General features: G+C 38.4%; 1 protein-coding gene and 1 long non-coding RNA gene across 2 annotated transcripts in view; one reads left to right on the forward strand and one right to left on the reverse strand.

Annotated features, from left to right (window-relative positions):
- Window positions 1-6,677: 6,677 nt before the first annotated feature.
- On the forward strand, window positions 6,678-8,404 carry LOC129443403 (uncharacterized). The gene is made up of 2 exons (XR_012357953.1): window positions 6,678-7,310; window positions 7,718-8,404. It is a non-coding gene; the product is annotated as an uncharacterized lncRNA (long non-coding RNA).
- A 4,385-nt stretch (window positions 8,405-12,789) lies between these two features.
- xpr1b (xenotropic and polytropic retrovirus receptor 1b) overlaps window positions 12,790-15,907 on the reverse strand; it is a 28,192-nt gene continuing 25,074 nt past the window's right edge. The window contains exon 15 of the mRNA XM_055202878.2: window positions 12,790-14,348. Within this exon, the coding sequence (XP_055058853.2) occupies window positions 14,294-14,348 (55 nt within the window). The 3' untranslated portion in view covers window positions 12,790-14,293. The remainder of the gene's footprint in view (window positions 14,349-15,907) is intronic.

Raw genomic sequence — 15,907 nt, forward strand, 5'->3', positions numbered from 1 at the left:
ATGCACACACCCTGCTTTGCGTCAGGCCGGATTACCACTTTGGGTGTGCATTATTTTTGAATAATTGAATAATTCAATGGCCTGTCATCAATTTTTCCTTACTTACCATATCGACACTTTTTGATAAGCTGCAAATTTAAGCATTAAAAATTCAAAAGCCATCAACTAATCAGAACAGAGTTTCTGGTAATGGACAATTATACTTTTTTTATTGCAGACATCAATCAATGTTTTTATAGTCTTGGTCTATTGACAAAAGGTTCCCATAAACGCAGAAAATCTAGAGCAGTGTTTCCTCCTGTTTTGAATTGTGCTGTAGAAAAACTTCAAACGAGTCATATTTTGTGGATTTTTCAGTAATTCACTATAAGAACCAAATCATAAGAGCCATTGATTCATGAATCGGACTTATAGCGTTGTACTCAAGGGTTATTAGGAACAATTGTTCAATTTCTCATTAATGCAATGCATTTAGGGGTGTTGTCCTGGTCAAGACAATTTCCTGAACTCCAAACTGAATGTCAGAATGGAAAAAGAAAGAAATGTGATTTAAGCAGTTTTGAGCGAGGCATGGTTGTTGGTGCCAGACGGGCCTGTCTGAGTATTTCACAATCTGCTCAGTTACTGAGATTTTCATGCACAACCATTTCTAAGGTTTAGAAAGAATGGTGTGAAAAGGGAAAAACATCCAGTATGCGGCAGTCCTGTGGGTGAAAATGCCTTGTTGATGCTAGAGGTCAGAGGAGAATGGGCCGACTGATTCAAGCTGATAGAAGAGCAACTTTGACTGAAATAACCACTCGTTACAACCGAGGTATGCAGCAAAGCATTTGTGGAGCCACAACACGCACAACCTTGAGGCGGATGGGCTACAACAGCAGAAGACCCCACTGGGTATTACTCATCTCCACTACAAATAGGAAAAAGAGGCTACAATTTGCACAAGCTCACAAAAATTGTTGAAGTTGAATTTGGCGTGAACAGAATGAGAACATTGATCCATCATGCCTTGTTACCACTGTGCAGGCTGGTGGTGTAATGGGATGTTTTCTTGAGACACTTTAGGCCCCTTAGTGCCAATTGGGCATCGTTTAAATGCCACAACCTACCTGAGCATTGTTTCTGACAATGTCCATCCTTTTATGACCACCATGTACCCATCCTCTGATGGCTACTTCCAGCAAGATAATGTACCATGTCACAAAGCTCGAATAATTAGGGGCCAAGCCCGCAGGGCGGCAGGCCACTATTGCGTTTGATGGTTTTCTTATTATTAGGGGTCAAGCACCGAAGGTGCTGAGACACCTATTGGAATTGTCAGTATTATTATTATTCTGCTGTTTCTTCTTCTTCTTAGCCATAGGCGTCTATGGCAGCCCTATGAACCGTACATAGGAAAATGATGAAATTTGGCACAGTTGTAGTGGTGGTCTTAAAAAGTCACGTGACCAAAAATGGGGTCTCTAGTACTTACTCTATAGCGCCACCAGCAGTGCAAAAATTCAATGTTCAAATGGTTATAACTGCTGATTCGCTTGATCCATGAAAATTCTACTTAGTACACGTGATTGCTCTCCTCATGCTTATTGTTTTTAATACCTTACAGTAAAACTCCACCCATTACAGTAGTGGCCATTTTGAAATGTACAGTATTCCGTTTATTCGCTACTCCTCCTTCAAATTTGGTTAAATTGTTATGAAATTTGGCACAGGTGAACTTTGGAGTGAGCCGCACAGAAATGACCGAACAGAATTTTGATATTTATCTTTGTTGAAAAGTAATAAATGCGCAAACTTAACGAGGTTGGCGCAAAAATGGTTCTGAAGCTGTATCTCGGTCATTCTTTGATCAATTGAAATGAAATTTGGTACACTTCATGTGGACCATGAACTTGGGGTTCATGCAAAATTTGGTGACAGCGCCACCTATGGGTCATGAGATATGAAAAATTGCTTTTTTTGCCCATAACTACTGAATTGTTTGTCTGAAAATTATGATGTTGGTGTTTACGGATTCCTTGCCTCATGCCGAATCTGTCGATATGTATTATGTCGGGTTTGACCACACCACCTGTCTGCCATTTTGAAATTGATCATAAATTGTTATATCTTTTGAACTATTGGACATATTCGTGCAAAAATAGTCAGGGAGCTTCGGCATGATGTCCTAAAGGTACCTGGGAAGTCAGAGTACAGCGCCACCTAGGGGTTATAAACTATAACAGTTCTTATAGAACTGCTTATATCTTCAGAATACTTTGTCTGATATACATTTTCTTTGTGAAATTTTATTTACTGGTTTTTGCCGATCGCAACAATACCTTGTTTGTCATTTTCCATCATTCTGTTCATGTGTTATTGTAAGGCATATGGTAAATGATTTTTTCGCTACTCTTTTTACAAATTTTGTTTATTTTATGCCAGGTTCTGCTTGTATAATGTTTGGAGCAATCCGCACAGACGTGAGTGAAAAGAATTTTCTGCTGAGTGTCAAATTTTTGAGAAATACCTTTGTAAAGCGGACCGTGCCTGTCATGCTGTCCCTTTGTCATATTAAAAAGAATCTGACAAAATTTGCCCACGTTGTTCATTATTGTACAAAATGTTCTTCACAAATTCAGTGCCATTTAAGTTATCTGATTGCCCTACGCTTTGTATTTCTGTTTATTTTTGCTTTGTTGTGTTATTTCTGCCCTTTCAGTGATTGGCATGTCAATGTTTGCAGTTTTGAAGCCTCTTTTCCACAGCCTTTCAACCCATGATTCCTCAGTGGCGCGTGTGGTTAGTGCTGTGCTTTGAGAACCTGAGTTCATGGGTTCAAATCCCATGTGCAGTTGTTTTTTGTCTTAACTTTTTTTCTCACTTAAGTTTTGTGATTTTCATACTATACATTGTATTTCAGTTATTTGTGCTCTCTGTTGTCATTTCTACACTTTTGGTAATTGCTGGATATCAATGTTTATAGCTGTAAAGCTGTATTCTATAGCTTGGACACACCAACTCAGTGGTTTAATCGTTTACTCAGTGGTGCATGTGGTTAGTGCTGCGCTTTGGGAACATGAGGTCATGGGTTCAAATCCCAGCTCTTACTTTCACTTATTGAGATTTCCTTTTGTGTTCCCTTTAACACGTTCTTCTCGACCTGTCTGGTTTTCCACACGTGTGATATTTTTGAAATCTTTACTGTTGTTGCTCCGCACTGCAGTGGTTCTGCTCTGCATTTGCTTTGCTTCAATTTCGAGCTCTGTATTGCACGCTTTCTGCGCTTTGCGCATTTGCTGCGTCGTGTGGTTTTTGCTGTGCTTTGGGTGCTCATTGCGCTGAAGGTGCTTGACCCCGCAATTGCTGCTTGCAGCTATATTTATTATTATTATTATTATTATTATTATTATTATATTTCTTCTTCCCCAATGGGAGTCTATGGCAGCCCTATGAACCGTACATAGGAAAATGAAACAAATTTGGCACACTTGTAGTGGTGGTCCTAAATAGTCATGTGACCAACTATGGGGTCTCTAGCATTAACTCTATAGCGCCACCAACACTTCAAAAATTCAATATTCAAATGGTTATAACTGTAGAATCATTTGATCAACAAAAACTCTACCTACTACATCTGATTCCTCTCCTCACGCTCATTACAGTGACCACCTTACATTAAGACTCCACCCATTACAGTAGCGGCCATTTTGAAAAGTACAGTATTTTGCTTTTTCGCTACTTCTTTTGCAGCGTTCATTGCATTGTTACGCAATTTGGCACAGATAATCTTTGAACCGAGCCGCAGAGAAATGACCGAACAGAATTTTGATTTTTATCTTTGTTCAAAAGTAATAAATGCGTACATTTATCAATGTCGACCCAAAATTCGTTCTGAGTCATTATCTCGGCCATTCTTTGATCAATTGAAATGAAACTTGGTACCCTTCATAAGGACCATGCACTGGGGTACCATGCCAAATTTGAGGACAGCGCCACCTATAGGTCATGAGATATGAAAAATGGCTATTTTTGCCCATAACTATTGAAATGTTTGATAGAAAATTATGATCTTGGTGTCTATGGATTCCTTGGCTCATGACCAATCTGTCGATATATATTATGCCGGAAATGACCAAACCGCCTGTCCACTATTTTGAATTTTGTTTTAAATTGGGATAACTACTATTCTATATAATGTATCGGCACAAAAATCGGTAGGATGCATCGGTATGATGTCCTGAAGGTACCTGGGAAATCTGAAGACAGCGCCACCTAGGGTTCATAAACTATATAAAACAGCCCATAACTTCTGAAAACTTTGTCTGATCTTCATTTTCTTTGTGAATTTTCATTCACTGGTTTATGTCGATTGCAACGATATCTCATTTGTCAGTTTTCAACATTCTGTTCATATCTTACTTCATAGCATATGTGAAGTAGTTTTTTCGCTACTACTTTTGCAAATTAAGTCTATTTTATGCCAGGCTGTGCTCACATAACCTTTGGAGCAATCCGCACAGAAATGACCGAACACATTTTTGATATTCTCTGCCATTCCCAAGAAATACCTGTCCAAAGTTGACTGTCCCTGTGACATTGTCTCTTTGTCATATTAAATTATTATGACTATAATATTACAACATGTTGTGCATTCCTATACAACATGTTTTTCTTGACTTAAACTTTAACTCTTCTCACTTAAACTATCTGATTCTCATATAAATTGTAATTTTGTTATTTCTGCTCTGCAATGTCATGTCTGCACCTTCCTTCCTCCATTTGAATGCTTGCAGCTCTGAAAACCTTGGCAAGCTACACTGCCTGTGTAGCTCAGTTTACTAAATCGCATGCATCAAAACTCAGAGGTTAAGGGTTCGAATCCAGTCTGATGCATGTGTTATGTTTTTCTATTAATATTTGTTTTGAGTTTATTCTCACCTATTATTATCAACCAGTCTGTTTTCCATGTTCTGCACGGCTTGCAATTTGGTGGCCAAGCATCATCACCAGTTCAAAAATGCAGTAGCGGCCATTTTGAAAAGTACAGTATTCAGTTTTTTTGCTACTACTTTTGCAGTGTTTGTTGAATTGTTACACAATTTGGCTCAGATTATCTTTGGACTGAGCCACATAGAAATGACCAAACAGAATTTTGATATTTATCTTTGTTCAAAAGTAATACATTTGTAAACAGGAATAACTTTTAAACCATTTAATCAACTAAACTTCTATGGAGAATATTTGATGGGATAATCTATGCCTTCCTAGTAGCTCAACCAAATGCGTGATGGGCATGAAATCCAGAGGTTGCTGGTTCAAATCCAGCGTAGGGCAGCAATTAAAATGGTTGACAAATTTGTGTCATGTAGCGTCAAATGTTCAAACAGGTTTGACTACCTACAGGGGATTAAAAAAATATTCTGTTCTTGAGAAAAATCTCTCCAAACTTGAACATACACATTGTCACTACAGCAATCTAGCTTAAGCAGCTGTCTGTATGTAGGTCTCCCCTGTAGCTCAACCAGATAGGTGACAGGCATGAAACCTGGAGATCATGGGTTCAAATCCTGGCTAGGGCAGCAATTGAAGGCTCTTACTTAAGAGTCAAAAGCTTCAATTCATTATTTGTATTTTACTTTATTATTTTTACAGGTATTATTTCGTTTGTGCTCTTTTGGTTTAAGTCTCATGTGTAACATGTATGATGCTTTGGTGGTTCAATTGTTTTCTAGGTCAGCATTGGACTAATCGGTCCTTCTTTCAGCATGCAAATAAATATTATACTTCAAAATTTTTATTTTTTCATTATGTTCATTCTCATCTCTGAGTCCTGTGTGCTGATAGTTCCCATACATATCTGCTACATTGCATTCTTCAATTGCATGTCCTTTCAGCTTCGTTGCGTGTTGCAGGACCATTGTTGCTTGGCCCCGTATCGCTGTCTACAGCTATATTTTCAAATTGGTTTCTTGAACATCACAATGAGTTCACTGTACTAAAATGGCCCCCACAGTTACCAGATCTCAACCCAATAGAGCATCTTTGGGATGTGGTGGAACGGGAGCCCTGGATGTGCATCCCACAAATCTCCATCAACTGCAAGATGCTATCCTATCAATATGGGCCAACATTTCTAAAGAATGCTTTCAGCACCTTGTTGAATCAATATATTTGTATATGTATTTTGACGATGCACCGAACACATATTTAGTTTTATTGCCTCCTTGGAAGAGGATATACCTTCCGCCACTTGTAAAAAGATCATGATCTATTCGATTCGCTTAAAAAATGGATCGTGGACGTCTCCAAGATTGAATTTGATGTTAAATTTTCTGTTAGTCAAACAAATTAGCGTCACACACCTGAAGTCAATAGATAGGTGCGTAGGATAAGACGACAAAAAGTCTCAAAATATACAAAGAACAATTCCCGCACACTATCTGCTTGCTGAAAAAATGTATTTAATGAAAGTTGCGTTGCAACGTTTCGATCAACTGATCTTCATCAGGCAACTGCAATTGTTACAAACATCATCAAATATAAATGGACAAATGTCCAATCACAATGTAGAAAAACAAATCTTCTGTTAGCCCACCACTAGATCAGATTTTAAACTTGTGTTTTATTTAGGCTGCATCACTCGGACTGCTGCAGTTTCCTGTTCTCAATGCCTCTGTGGAGGAAGGCTGCCAGAACATCACATATAAGGCAAGGAAATTCCAAACCTGTCTTTAAGTTACCTAGACTTTCATTTAGAGGCTCATTTAGTTTTTAAAATATTAGGTGTAATCTACTTCCTGTAGCTCAGTTAGTAGTGCAAACGTCATTGGTTCTATAGACAGTTTCAGCAGTAACAACATAAACATGCAGCTTTCATGGTCAACATGTAACTTCCGGTAAACTCTGCTAAGAATAAATAACAACAAAGTCTTTTTAAAGTAGTTTATTTATATAACAAGCTAAATAAACAACACATAGATTACCTAGGAAACCAAAACATTTGTTATTTTTGACGAGGTATTTGTTTAAGAGTTCAGTTTCAGCAACTAGTCAGAGCATTAAACAAACAGGGACCACGAATACTAATAGAAAGCATCTGAATCTGTTTTTATTGTTTAGTAACTGATTTTTCTTAGTCGTCTCATAACATCGGCTTGGCAATGGACACTCCTCAGGGCCTTCTTGTGCCCAACATAAAGAGCGTTCAGAGCCTTACTGTTTTTGACATTGCTGTGGAGCTCAATTGTCTGCAGGCACTGGGTTCAGTTGGACAGCTTGGCACCCCTGACCTCACTGGAGGAACCTTCACCCTCTCCAACATTGGCTCGGTGAGGCTCTGCCTGCTTTCTGCAGATTTCCCTAAACAACATCTCTCCTGCTAATGCCACCAAAATAATCATCCTTATTAAATAGGCTCCCAAAAACACTTCTCATTTACCATTCACTTCAGCCAAAGAGGTAGCCCTGCCCCAAAGATAAGCTGTACCAAAGATAAATATACCATTTGTTGGTGGAAAATTGCACACTGCACCTTTTAAAGTGTTTTGTATTTGGTATGGAATAAAATATTACTCCTTGATAGACCTTCACCGCAGCCATTAATGTTGGGCCTCATGACCCATCATGTTTTGGAGGTTATATATGAGAGGAGGACAAAGCACTACACTCTAGTGATGATTGAATCTCTCATCATATAAGAATTAGTTCAGCACATGACTCTAGTTTTATTTTTTAGATTGGAGGGACCTATGCCAAGCCAGCGATTCTGCCCCCGAAGGTGGCCATCGGTGCTTTGGGAAAGATCCAGGTGAGCAGTTTGTTGTCTTCACCCTCTAATAAAAACACTTTAGTACATTCAAGAATCCAGATCACTGAATCTGCAGCAAGTATTTAATGCAGTTAAATAGAGTTTGTATAAAGGAGTCATGGTGTGAAAATCTGACTTTTTCTATGTTTAAGTGCAATAATTGCATCCCTAGTGCTTCTATCAACCTAGAAAACGTGAAAAAGAAACCTTGGTAAACCATTTTCTGCTAGCCTGTGAAAAATTTGGTAATTCAGATTTCACCTGTTTTGTGACGTAAGTAGCATGTCTTATTACAATAACACAGCTCCTTAAAGGCGGGATGCACGATCTTTGAAAGTAAGTATTAAAACACATTTGTAGCCAATCAGCAGTAAGGGGCTTGTCTACTAATGACAGAGAATAGAGCGCTCAGTTCTATCAAACCTCTAATGCTGCATTCACACTAGACAGTAGAGGTGTCAAGCAGGAGTGATTTCAATGTTAAGTCAATATAAAGACGCGTTGATGCACGTCTGGAGGTCTCGCAGTGCGAATGAGGCTTTAAGCGCGGCAGACGCGATTCCGCCTCGTTTGCGCAAATGACGCAAATTGAGCGTTGCCGCGGCAAATGCACAAGTTGAAAAATTTGAACTTTGGCGGAAAAATGCGGCGAGTTAATCAGGAGCTTGCTCTAGTAGTGACGTGATTACAGGAAAAGTCGCAGAAGCCTCTCCCATGACGCAAATTTCCATGTGAATGTCTGACTAGAATTCACACGCGAATGAAGCGAGTACACTCAAAATGTTCAAGCGTCCAACTACGCACAATAGACACAAATTTGACGCCTCAAACGCGTCTGGTGTGAACCCACAGTTAGGCAGTGGTTCTCAAACTGGGGGCCGCAAGATGGTGCTGGGGGCCCCATTTTATGAGATTTTATAAAACACATTCATTATTCATTAATTTTTGTTTAATTTAACATCAGAAAAATAAGGCTATTAACCAACAGCAATATGTTGTACAATTTAATATGTTTTGTTTCATTCAAATGTCAAATTTTATGTCAACAAATTTCTTTAGGGGGGACACACACAATGCGATGCACCACACACATAGGGGACCGCATGCCGAAAAAGTTTGAGAACCACTGCTCCAAGGGGTTTAAGCAAACACTGTTGAAAAAATTGAGTCAAGCTAGGACACTTATTTGTGCAAGTCTTTAAGCCTGCAGCATGTATCGTTGCCTGGGTTGCGTATGTGTGGGGTGGGTCTATCAAAAAAAGGTCCAGGTTCTATCGGGGTAGGGGAATGTTTGTCTAGGTGATTTCAAATGTCAACATTGGCTTTCAAAGATCGTGCACCCCGCCTTTAATCTGCACTATCCAACCACAGCACTGCCATTTTGTGCAGAGAGAAACGGAGAAATTGACAGCACAATTGAGTTTTAATTTCAACAACCACCATCATTGTGATCAGTGTTTGCATTTCATCAGCTCATTTGCAATTTAAACGACACACCCAAAAAACGGCACATTTTTGCTCGCACCTACAAAGTTGCAATTTTAACATGCTATAATAAATGATCTGTGGTGGTATTTTGAGCTTAAAGCAACACCAAAGAGTTTTTTTACCTTAAAATAACATTTTCAAAAAAGTTTCAGTCGTTCATCCACCCGAAACAGGGTGAACGGCACTTTCACATTCGCTTTGCAGCCCTCTATTGGCCAAAACCGCACTAAAGAAGTTTTCAACCGTCGGGTCGTGGTCCTGTAGTTTGAGTGAAAACTGCAAAAACTTGCTTTACGGCAGACCTACAATCCAATCAGAGCCAGCTTTGCTGCAGTAGGCTAAATTATTTACCACAGTGGTAATGGACAATTCCGCTTCCAACCTGTAGGGGGAGCAAAGAGCAAAAACTCTGTAGTGTTGCTTTAAACCTCACATACGCACTCTGGGGACACCAAGACTTATTTTACACCTTAAAAAAAATCTCATAAACCCTATAAAGTTAATAATGTTTAAATATTGCCACAAATTTTATGACAATCTTCTTAATGTCATAGCAAAAAGAATTGATCTACCTTTATTCAAATTCCTGTATTATTATTCAAAATCTTTCATCTGTCCAGGTACTGCACCGGTTCACCTTAAGTGATGATGTGGTCAAGGCTTACATCATGAACGTCAGCTGGTCTGCTGATCATCGCATCATAGACGGGGCCACCATGTGCCGCTTTTCCAACCTATGGCGCTCTTACTTGGAAAATCCAGTTTCTATGGTGCTGGATCTCAAATGAAAGCTGCTCTGGAAATGAGATCTGTACTCGCACACCCGTCTGTTACTCACAGGAGTGTCGGTTTATTTGCACCTACAGTAGCTGCACCTTTAGTGGTCAATAAACGTCAGCCTTTTCTGTTGTTGCCTTACAGATTAAAGACTGTTACTGTTATTAAGAATTGCACTAGCCTTAAAGGAATATTCCATTTTCTTGGGGGAAGGGTCCAGATGGTTTGCTCACCACCATGTCATCCAGGGTGTTGATGTCTTTCTTTGTTCGGTCGAGAGGAAGTTGTGTTTTTTGGGGAGGGCATTGCAGGATTTTTCTCATTTTGATGGACTTTAATAGAGCCCAACATTTAATAGTTTCAAAGGTCTATAAACAATCCCAAACGAGGCATAAGGGTCTTGTCTAGCGAAACGATTGTCATTTTTGACAAGAAAAATGGAAAATATGCTCTTTAAAACCACAACTTTTCGTCTAGGTCCGGTCCAGCGCGACCTAAAGTAAATGCGTAGTGACGTAGGGAGGTCACGTGTTTTATATATAAAACGCACATTTGCGGACCATTGTAAACAATAAACTGACACAAAGACATTAATTAGTAGCATCACGACCGGATTTAGATGAGAAGTTGTGGTTTAAAAGTGCATATTTTTCTTGTCAAAAATGACAATCGTTTCGCTAGATAAGACCCTTATGCCTCGTTTGGGATCGTTTATAGTCATTTGAAACTCCGTTGAAAAAAACTGTTAAGTGTTGAGTTAAGTATTAAATGTTGGGCTCTATTAAAGTCCATTAAAATGAGAAAAATCCTGCAATGTTTTCCCCAAAAAACACAACCCCCTCTCGACTGAACAAAGAAAGACACCAACATTTTGGATGACATGGTGGTGAGTGGATTGTCTGGATTTTTCTTTTGGGAAAATGGAATATTCCTTTAAGTCATTTGGAGAATCCATGTGCATCAGAGTTTTCGAATACATTATTTATAGTTGAAATGAACTGAATCTTCGCACAAAAGTTACTTTTATAAGAGTGTATCTGTGTGTGGAGTGGCTGATACTGACTGGCTCTTGAGCTGCAGTGGAAGCATCTGGACTGGCATCTCATTGTCTGCCGACTTTCTCTGACAGCTCATTCAAACACAAATAGTCTGTGTGTTTAATAGACAGATAGCCACTTCATCTAAAACCACTATGTGGATAGATTGTCACTGAATTCAAATGGAAATAAAAACCGTTTGCTTTGTGTTTTTATATTTTCATATCATGTGTGTGCAATTTTTATTTTCATTTCTCAATACTTGCTCATTTTGTTTGTCAAAAATAGGTGCATCCCAATTCAGGGGTTGTATCCTTCAAAGGCCATATTTGAAGGCCAATGATGCCACTGGGCTGCGACAAAGGCTCCTTCACATGCAGCCTCCAAATGTGGCCTTCGTTTCATCTCAAGATTCAATGCGTGCCTGTGCCATCTGGGTATTATGAAATAAACATTCAGAACTGTAGTTAAGTAAAAGTGTATATTTTGCAAATTAAAAGTCCTTGTCACGGTTTTATTATTCAGGGTTCCCACACCTAAGTTAAATTCAAATTCAAGGACCTTTCAAGGACTTTCCAGGTTCAATACCCTCAAATTCAAGGACTAAATGTGGGGACACATTTTGAGTGAGAGCAAGGTTACATTGTGTTACCTTTAATTATACATTGTTACAGTTTCCTTTCAAGAAAACTTGTACTGCGTCACTGTGGTGACACTTTGGGGACGCCTCCAGGGGTAAGTGCGTCTGAATGTGCATATCAAATTTCACCAATGGTGAGGCTTAATGACAAAGACATGGTTACGCAGTAGCCAGGAAGTATATCACTATCTGAAATATTGCCATAGACGGCTTTACAGGAGTATGGCAAGGGAGACGCAGCGTCTCGTTCCCTTCTCAGGGAACAACAGTTATATACTAAACCGAGACATTTTCATGTGTCAAACACAATTATTCAAAAAAGCATTTTAGTATGAATCAACACTCACATACAGAAGATATAAGCATTTAAAGCGAACAGTTTAGCACATGTGCTTAAAAAATCTAGAATTTTTATGATGTTATCCTACACTACACAGGAAATAATATGGATTTTTTCTTGCATAAAATAGATTCAAGCACTTTCAATGACCTGTATCTATGTATGTATATTTTCATAACTTCCCAGGGCCTTGAATTTTCCCCCCAGATTCACAAACTTTCAAAGATTTCAAGGACCCGTGGGAACCCTGATTATTATACATGTTTTCGTTTTGTGAATTAATATAATTGCTGCAATAATGTCGCGTTTTGTATTTCTAAGGTAGGCCAATTTTACATACTGTTGGGTAGTTTAATCTGCATCAATGTGTCATATTTTCTTAAAATAAATAAAAATCTGGCTACATATTTATTTGTAAAAGTCTGATAGGTCTCGGCTGTTGTGTCCCGCTGACAAGCTTGCTGGGCAGGAACAACAAGTGACGCAATTCCCCCCGTAGACTAGACTAGACTGTCTCATTTTAGTTTGCTTCGTGGACTTCAGAGGCTGCAGTCTTCAAATACCAAGTCTTGAAGACCCTGAATTGGGATGCACCCACAGTGTCACCATTTACAGCCTATAATCCGAGCAGGAAAAGATAAAGCCGGAGCCAGATACAGTATATTTCTCCAATGGCTAAATGGAACGACGCATATCCAACAAATAGATAGATACCATCCACAGAGAAACCCTTTATTTTTGGTCCAACTGTTTACTTGGGACAGTAGTACATGACATGGTACATGAGCTGGCGAGGGTCGAGTATTGCAGCTTGGTTGATCCCATGAATATTCCCATGAAGCAAAGCTTCTGTTAACCACCCAGACCGATTTAACACGTAAATCCAATGCCTCCACGTTTACCTGGATCATCTATGTGTGATTATATAAAGAATGTAACAACTCTCAGCCATATTCTGTGTACCTGTTGTACACAAGTCGTATTGTTCACAGATGGTCTAGGCTTTCAGAGGTACAAGTACACATTTATAAATATGAGAACTACCTCGATTCTCAAAAGGCACAACTATTCTTAAAACCATTCTTACCTTAATTATCACATCAACCTGAATGCAACAATTACCTAAGAGAGGTTTTACGAGTAATTGTCCTTACGCTTGTTTTATGAATGAGGTGCAAAGACACTTCAATAGAAACCCTCAGGTGGCTTTCGAGAAACAGGTTAGACACAAAATAAAATCACAGACTTGGAATGCTACTTCAGTGGAATGTGACAAGGGAATAATAAAGGACAGTGTGCACATCACTATGCATCAATAAAACAATACATGAACCACTTTTCTCAGGGAATGTTTTAGATATTTGGCTTGCTCTTAAATGAGCCTAAATCAAAATATGTTTTTTCTCACCTAGCACCAGTTTTTCAAATTGCATTGAATTGATGCTTTAAAACACACATCTAGAGAATGTCTTCAAAGAAAAACGGGGTACATATTGGGTACATTTGGCATTTGAGACCATGTAAGCAATGCAAGTAATGACATTGGTGTATTAAAAAGCCTGTATTGTTCATTCAGAGCCACCTGAGGGTTATTCAAAAGCATCCTAGCTGAAGACATCTAGAGTCAGTTAAATCTCCTTATTTAAAGCAACTTTCAAGGCATTTATCCTTAACATAAATAACAATGAAATGTACATTCAAAAAAAAAAAAGGAAAAAAGGAGTAATTGCTTTTTCTTGAATGAGGGTTAGCCAGTCCATGTCTGCTAACCAGACAAGTGTCTGCTACATGAATGTCTTTATCCCCCCATCCTTAAAGTCTTTGGAGACGACATGTTCAAACTGACTGTTTGAGCATGAGTGTGGTAATAAAGTGTTCGTTTCCACAGCCAGTATGATTTCAATGATTGAAGTTCAAGTGGTTTATGAACTGACATACATATATATGCGCTGTCCTTTAAATCCTTTTTTGTTTCTTCCACACATTGGACCTCCAAAAAGTGATCAAGGCAGTAATCAAAACTATTACAGTAACTAAGTGGCAGACGCTCCTGTCGTGAGCTTGTATGCGTGTGCGAGTCAGTATAGTCTCGGTGTGAAATGTGTCGGTGTAGTCAGGCAGCTTTGTGATGGATTGACTGGTAGCTTTTAAAGAGTTGAGGCTCACAGAGTTCTTTATGGTCCTTTATAAAAGACTTTCTCAAGCCACGGAGGACGCAAGGGTCAGGTGTCATCATCTGTGTCATCTATAAGGACCTTGGTGTCTCGGACCTTCGACCTGAGAAGAGAGCAGAGAACGTTGAGTAGTAATTTAAGAAATGTTTCAATGTGAAATGATTTGTATGATGGTGCAGAGCAGGGGTCTTAAACTTATTGGTATTAAAGAGATAGTTCACCCAAAAATAAAAATTTTGTCATTGTTTTCTCATTTATGTTGTTATAAAGAATGAATGTATGAATTTCATTTTTCTGATGAAACCAAAAGAATATATTTGATAAATGATGGTAAGCAGACAGTTGACGGTATTGAATTCCATCGTATTTGTTTTTCCTACTATGGAAGTCAATGGTTACAATCAGCTGTGTGCTTAACTCTTTCTGATGAAATTTTATGTTAATCTGTAATACCGTGATTATCCACTATTTACCCAATTTATGAAAAAACTGAAGCCAAAACGCTATTTACTAATTTTAAACTCTGTGTATGTTTTGATAGTCGTTCCGAATCTGATCTTTAAAGGTGCAGTGTGTAATTTTTAGAAGGATCTTTTGACAGATATGGAAAATAATATACAAAACTATATTTTCAGGGGTGTATAAACACCTTTCATAATGAACCGTTATGTGTTTATTACGTTAGAACGAGACCTTTTTATCTACATACAAAGATGGTCCCCTTACATGGAAGTCGCCATTTTGTGCCGCCATTTTTCTACAGAAGCCCTTAACGGAAGATTTTTTTACTAAGTTGTCTCCAACGATGCGTGTTTGTCCGGTGGCAGCTACCGTAGCTTCTCTATGTGTTTCAAAAGCAAAGGGTGAGCAGTGGGACTACGCCGTTGGTTGCAATTCGCAACCTCACCACTAGATGCCGCTAAAATGTACACACTGCACCTTTAATAAAATTCCTTCACAAAAATGCAATTATTTCAGCTTTTTGCTAAATAATTAGTATTTTTAAAGAAAAATATCCATATTTAAGAGTTTATTAGAAAAAGATGTAGATAGGATGAAACTTTTTTCCAGTTTTGTTTGTTTATTGTTTGTTTAAAAGCAGAGGGTCTGTTCTTTCATTTGACTAATTTGTATGTTAAATATTTTTAGAAGAAAATTTTCCTGGAAGGTATTTTGTGAAAAAACACAAAAAATGCTGGCGGGCAACTTTATAATAATTATTTAGCTTGTTATATAAATAAACTACTTTAAAAGGACTTTGTTGTTATTCATTCTTAGCGGAGTTTACCGGAAGTTACGTGTTGACCACGAAAGCCACTTGTTTATGTTGTTACTGCTGAAACCGTCTATAGGTTTAGAACAACATGAAAAAAATTTCATTTTTGGGTCAACTATCCCTCTAATACTGTACATTAAATGCGTTTTTTTTTGTGTAGATACAATAGACAAACCCCTAATTTCTATAAAATGTATACAGAAACTGATTAAATTCATTATTAAAAGTTGGTTTCTATTGTGTCTGTGTCATTAGAGCAGGGTTCCCACACCTTAGTTAACTTCAAATTCAAGGACCTTTCAAGGACTTTCCAGGTCCAATACCCTCAAATTTAAGGACTAAATGTGGGGATACATTTTAAGTGAGAGCAAGGTTACATCGTGTTA

Source organism: Misgurnus anguillicaudatus, chromosome 2, assembly GCF_027580225.2.
Source record: "Misgurnus anguillicaudatus chromosome 2, ASM2758022v2, whole genome shotgun sequence".
In the NCBI taxonomy this organism is placed as follows: Eukaryota; Metazoa; Chordata; class Actinopteri; order Cypriniformes; family Cobitidae; genus Misgurnus; species Misgurnus anguillicaudatus.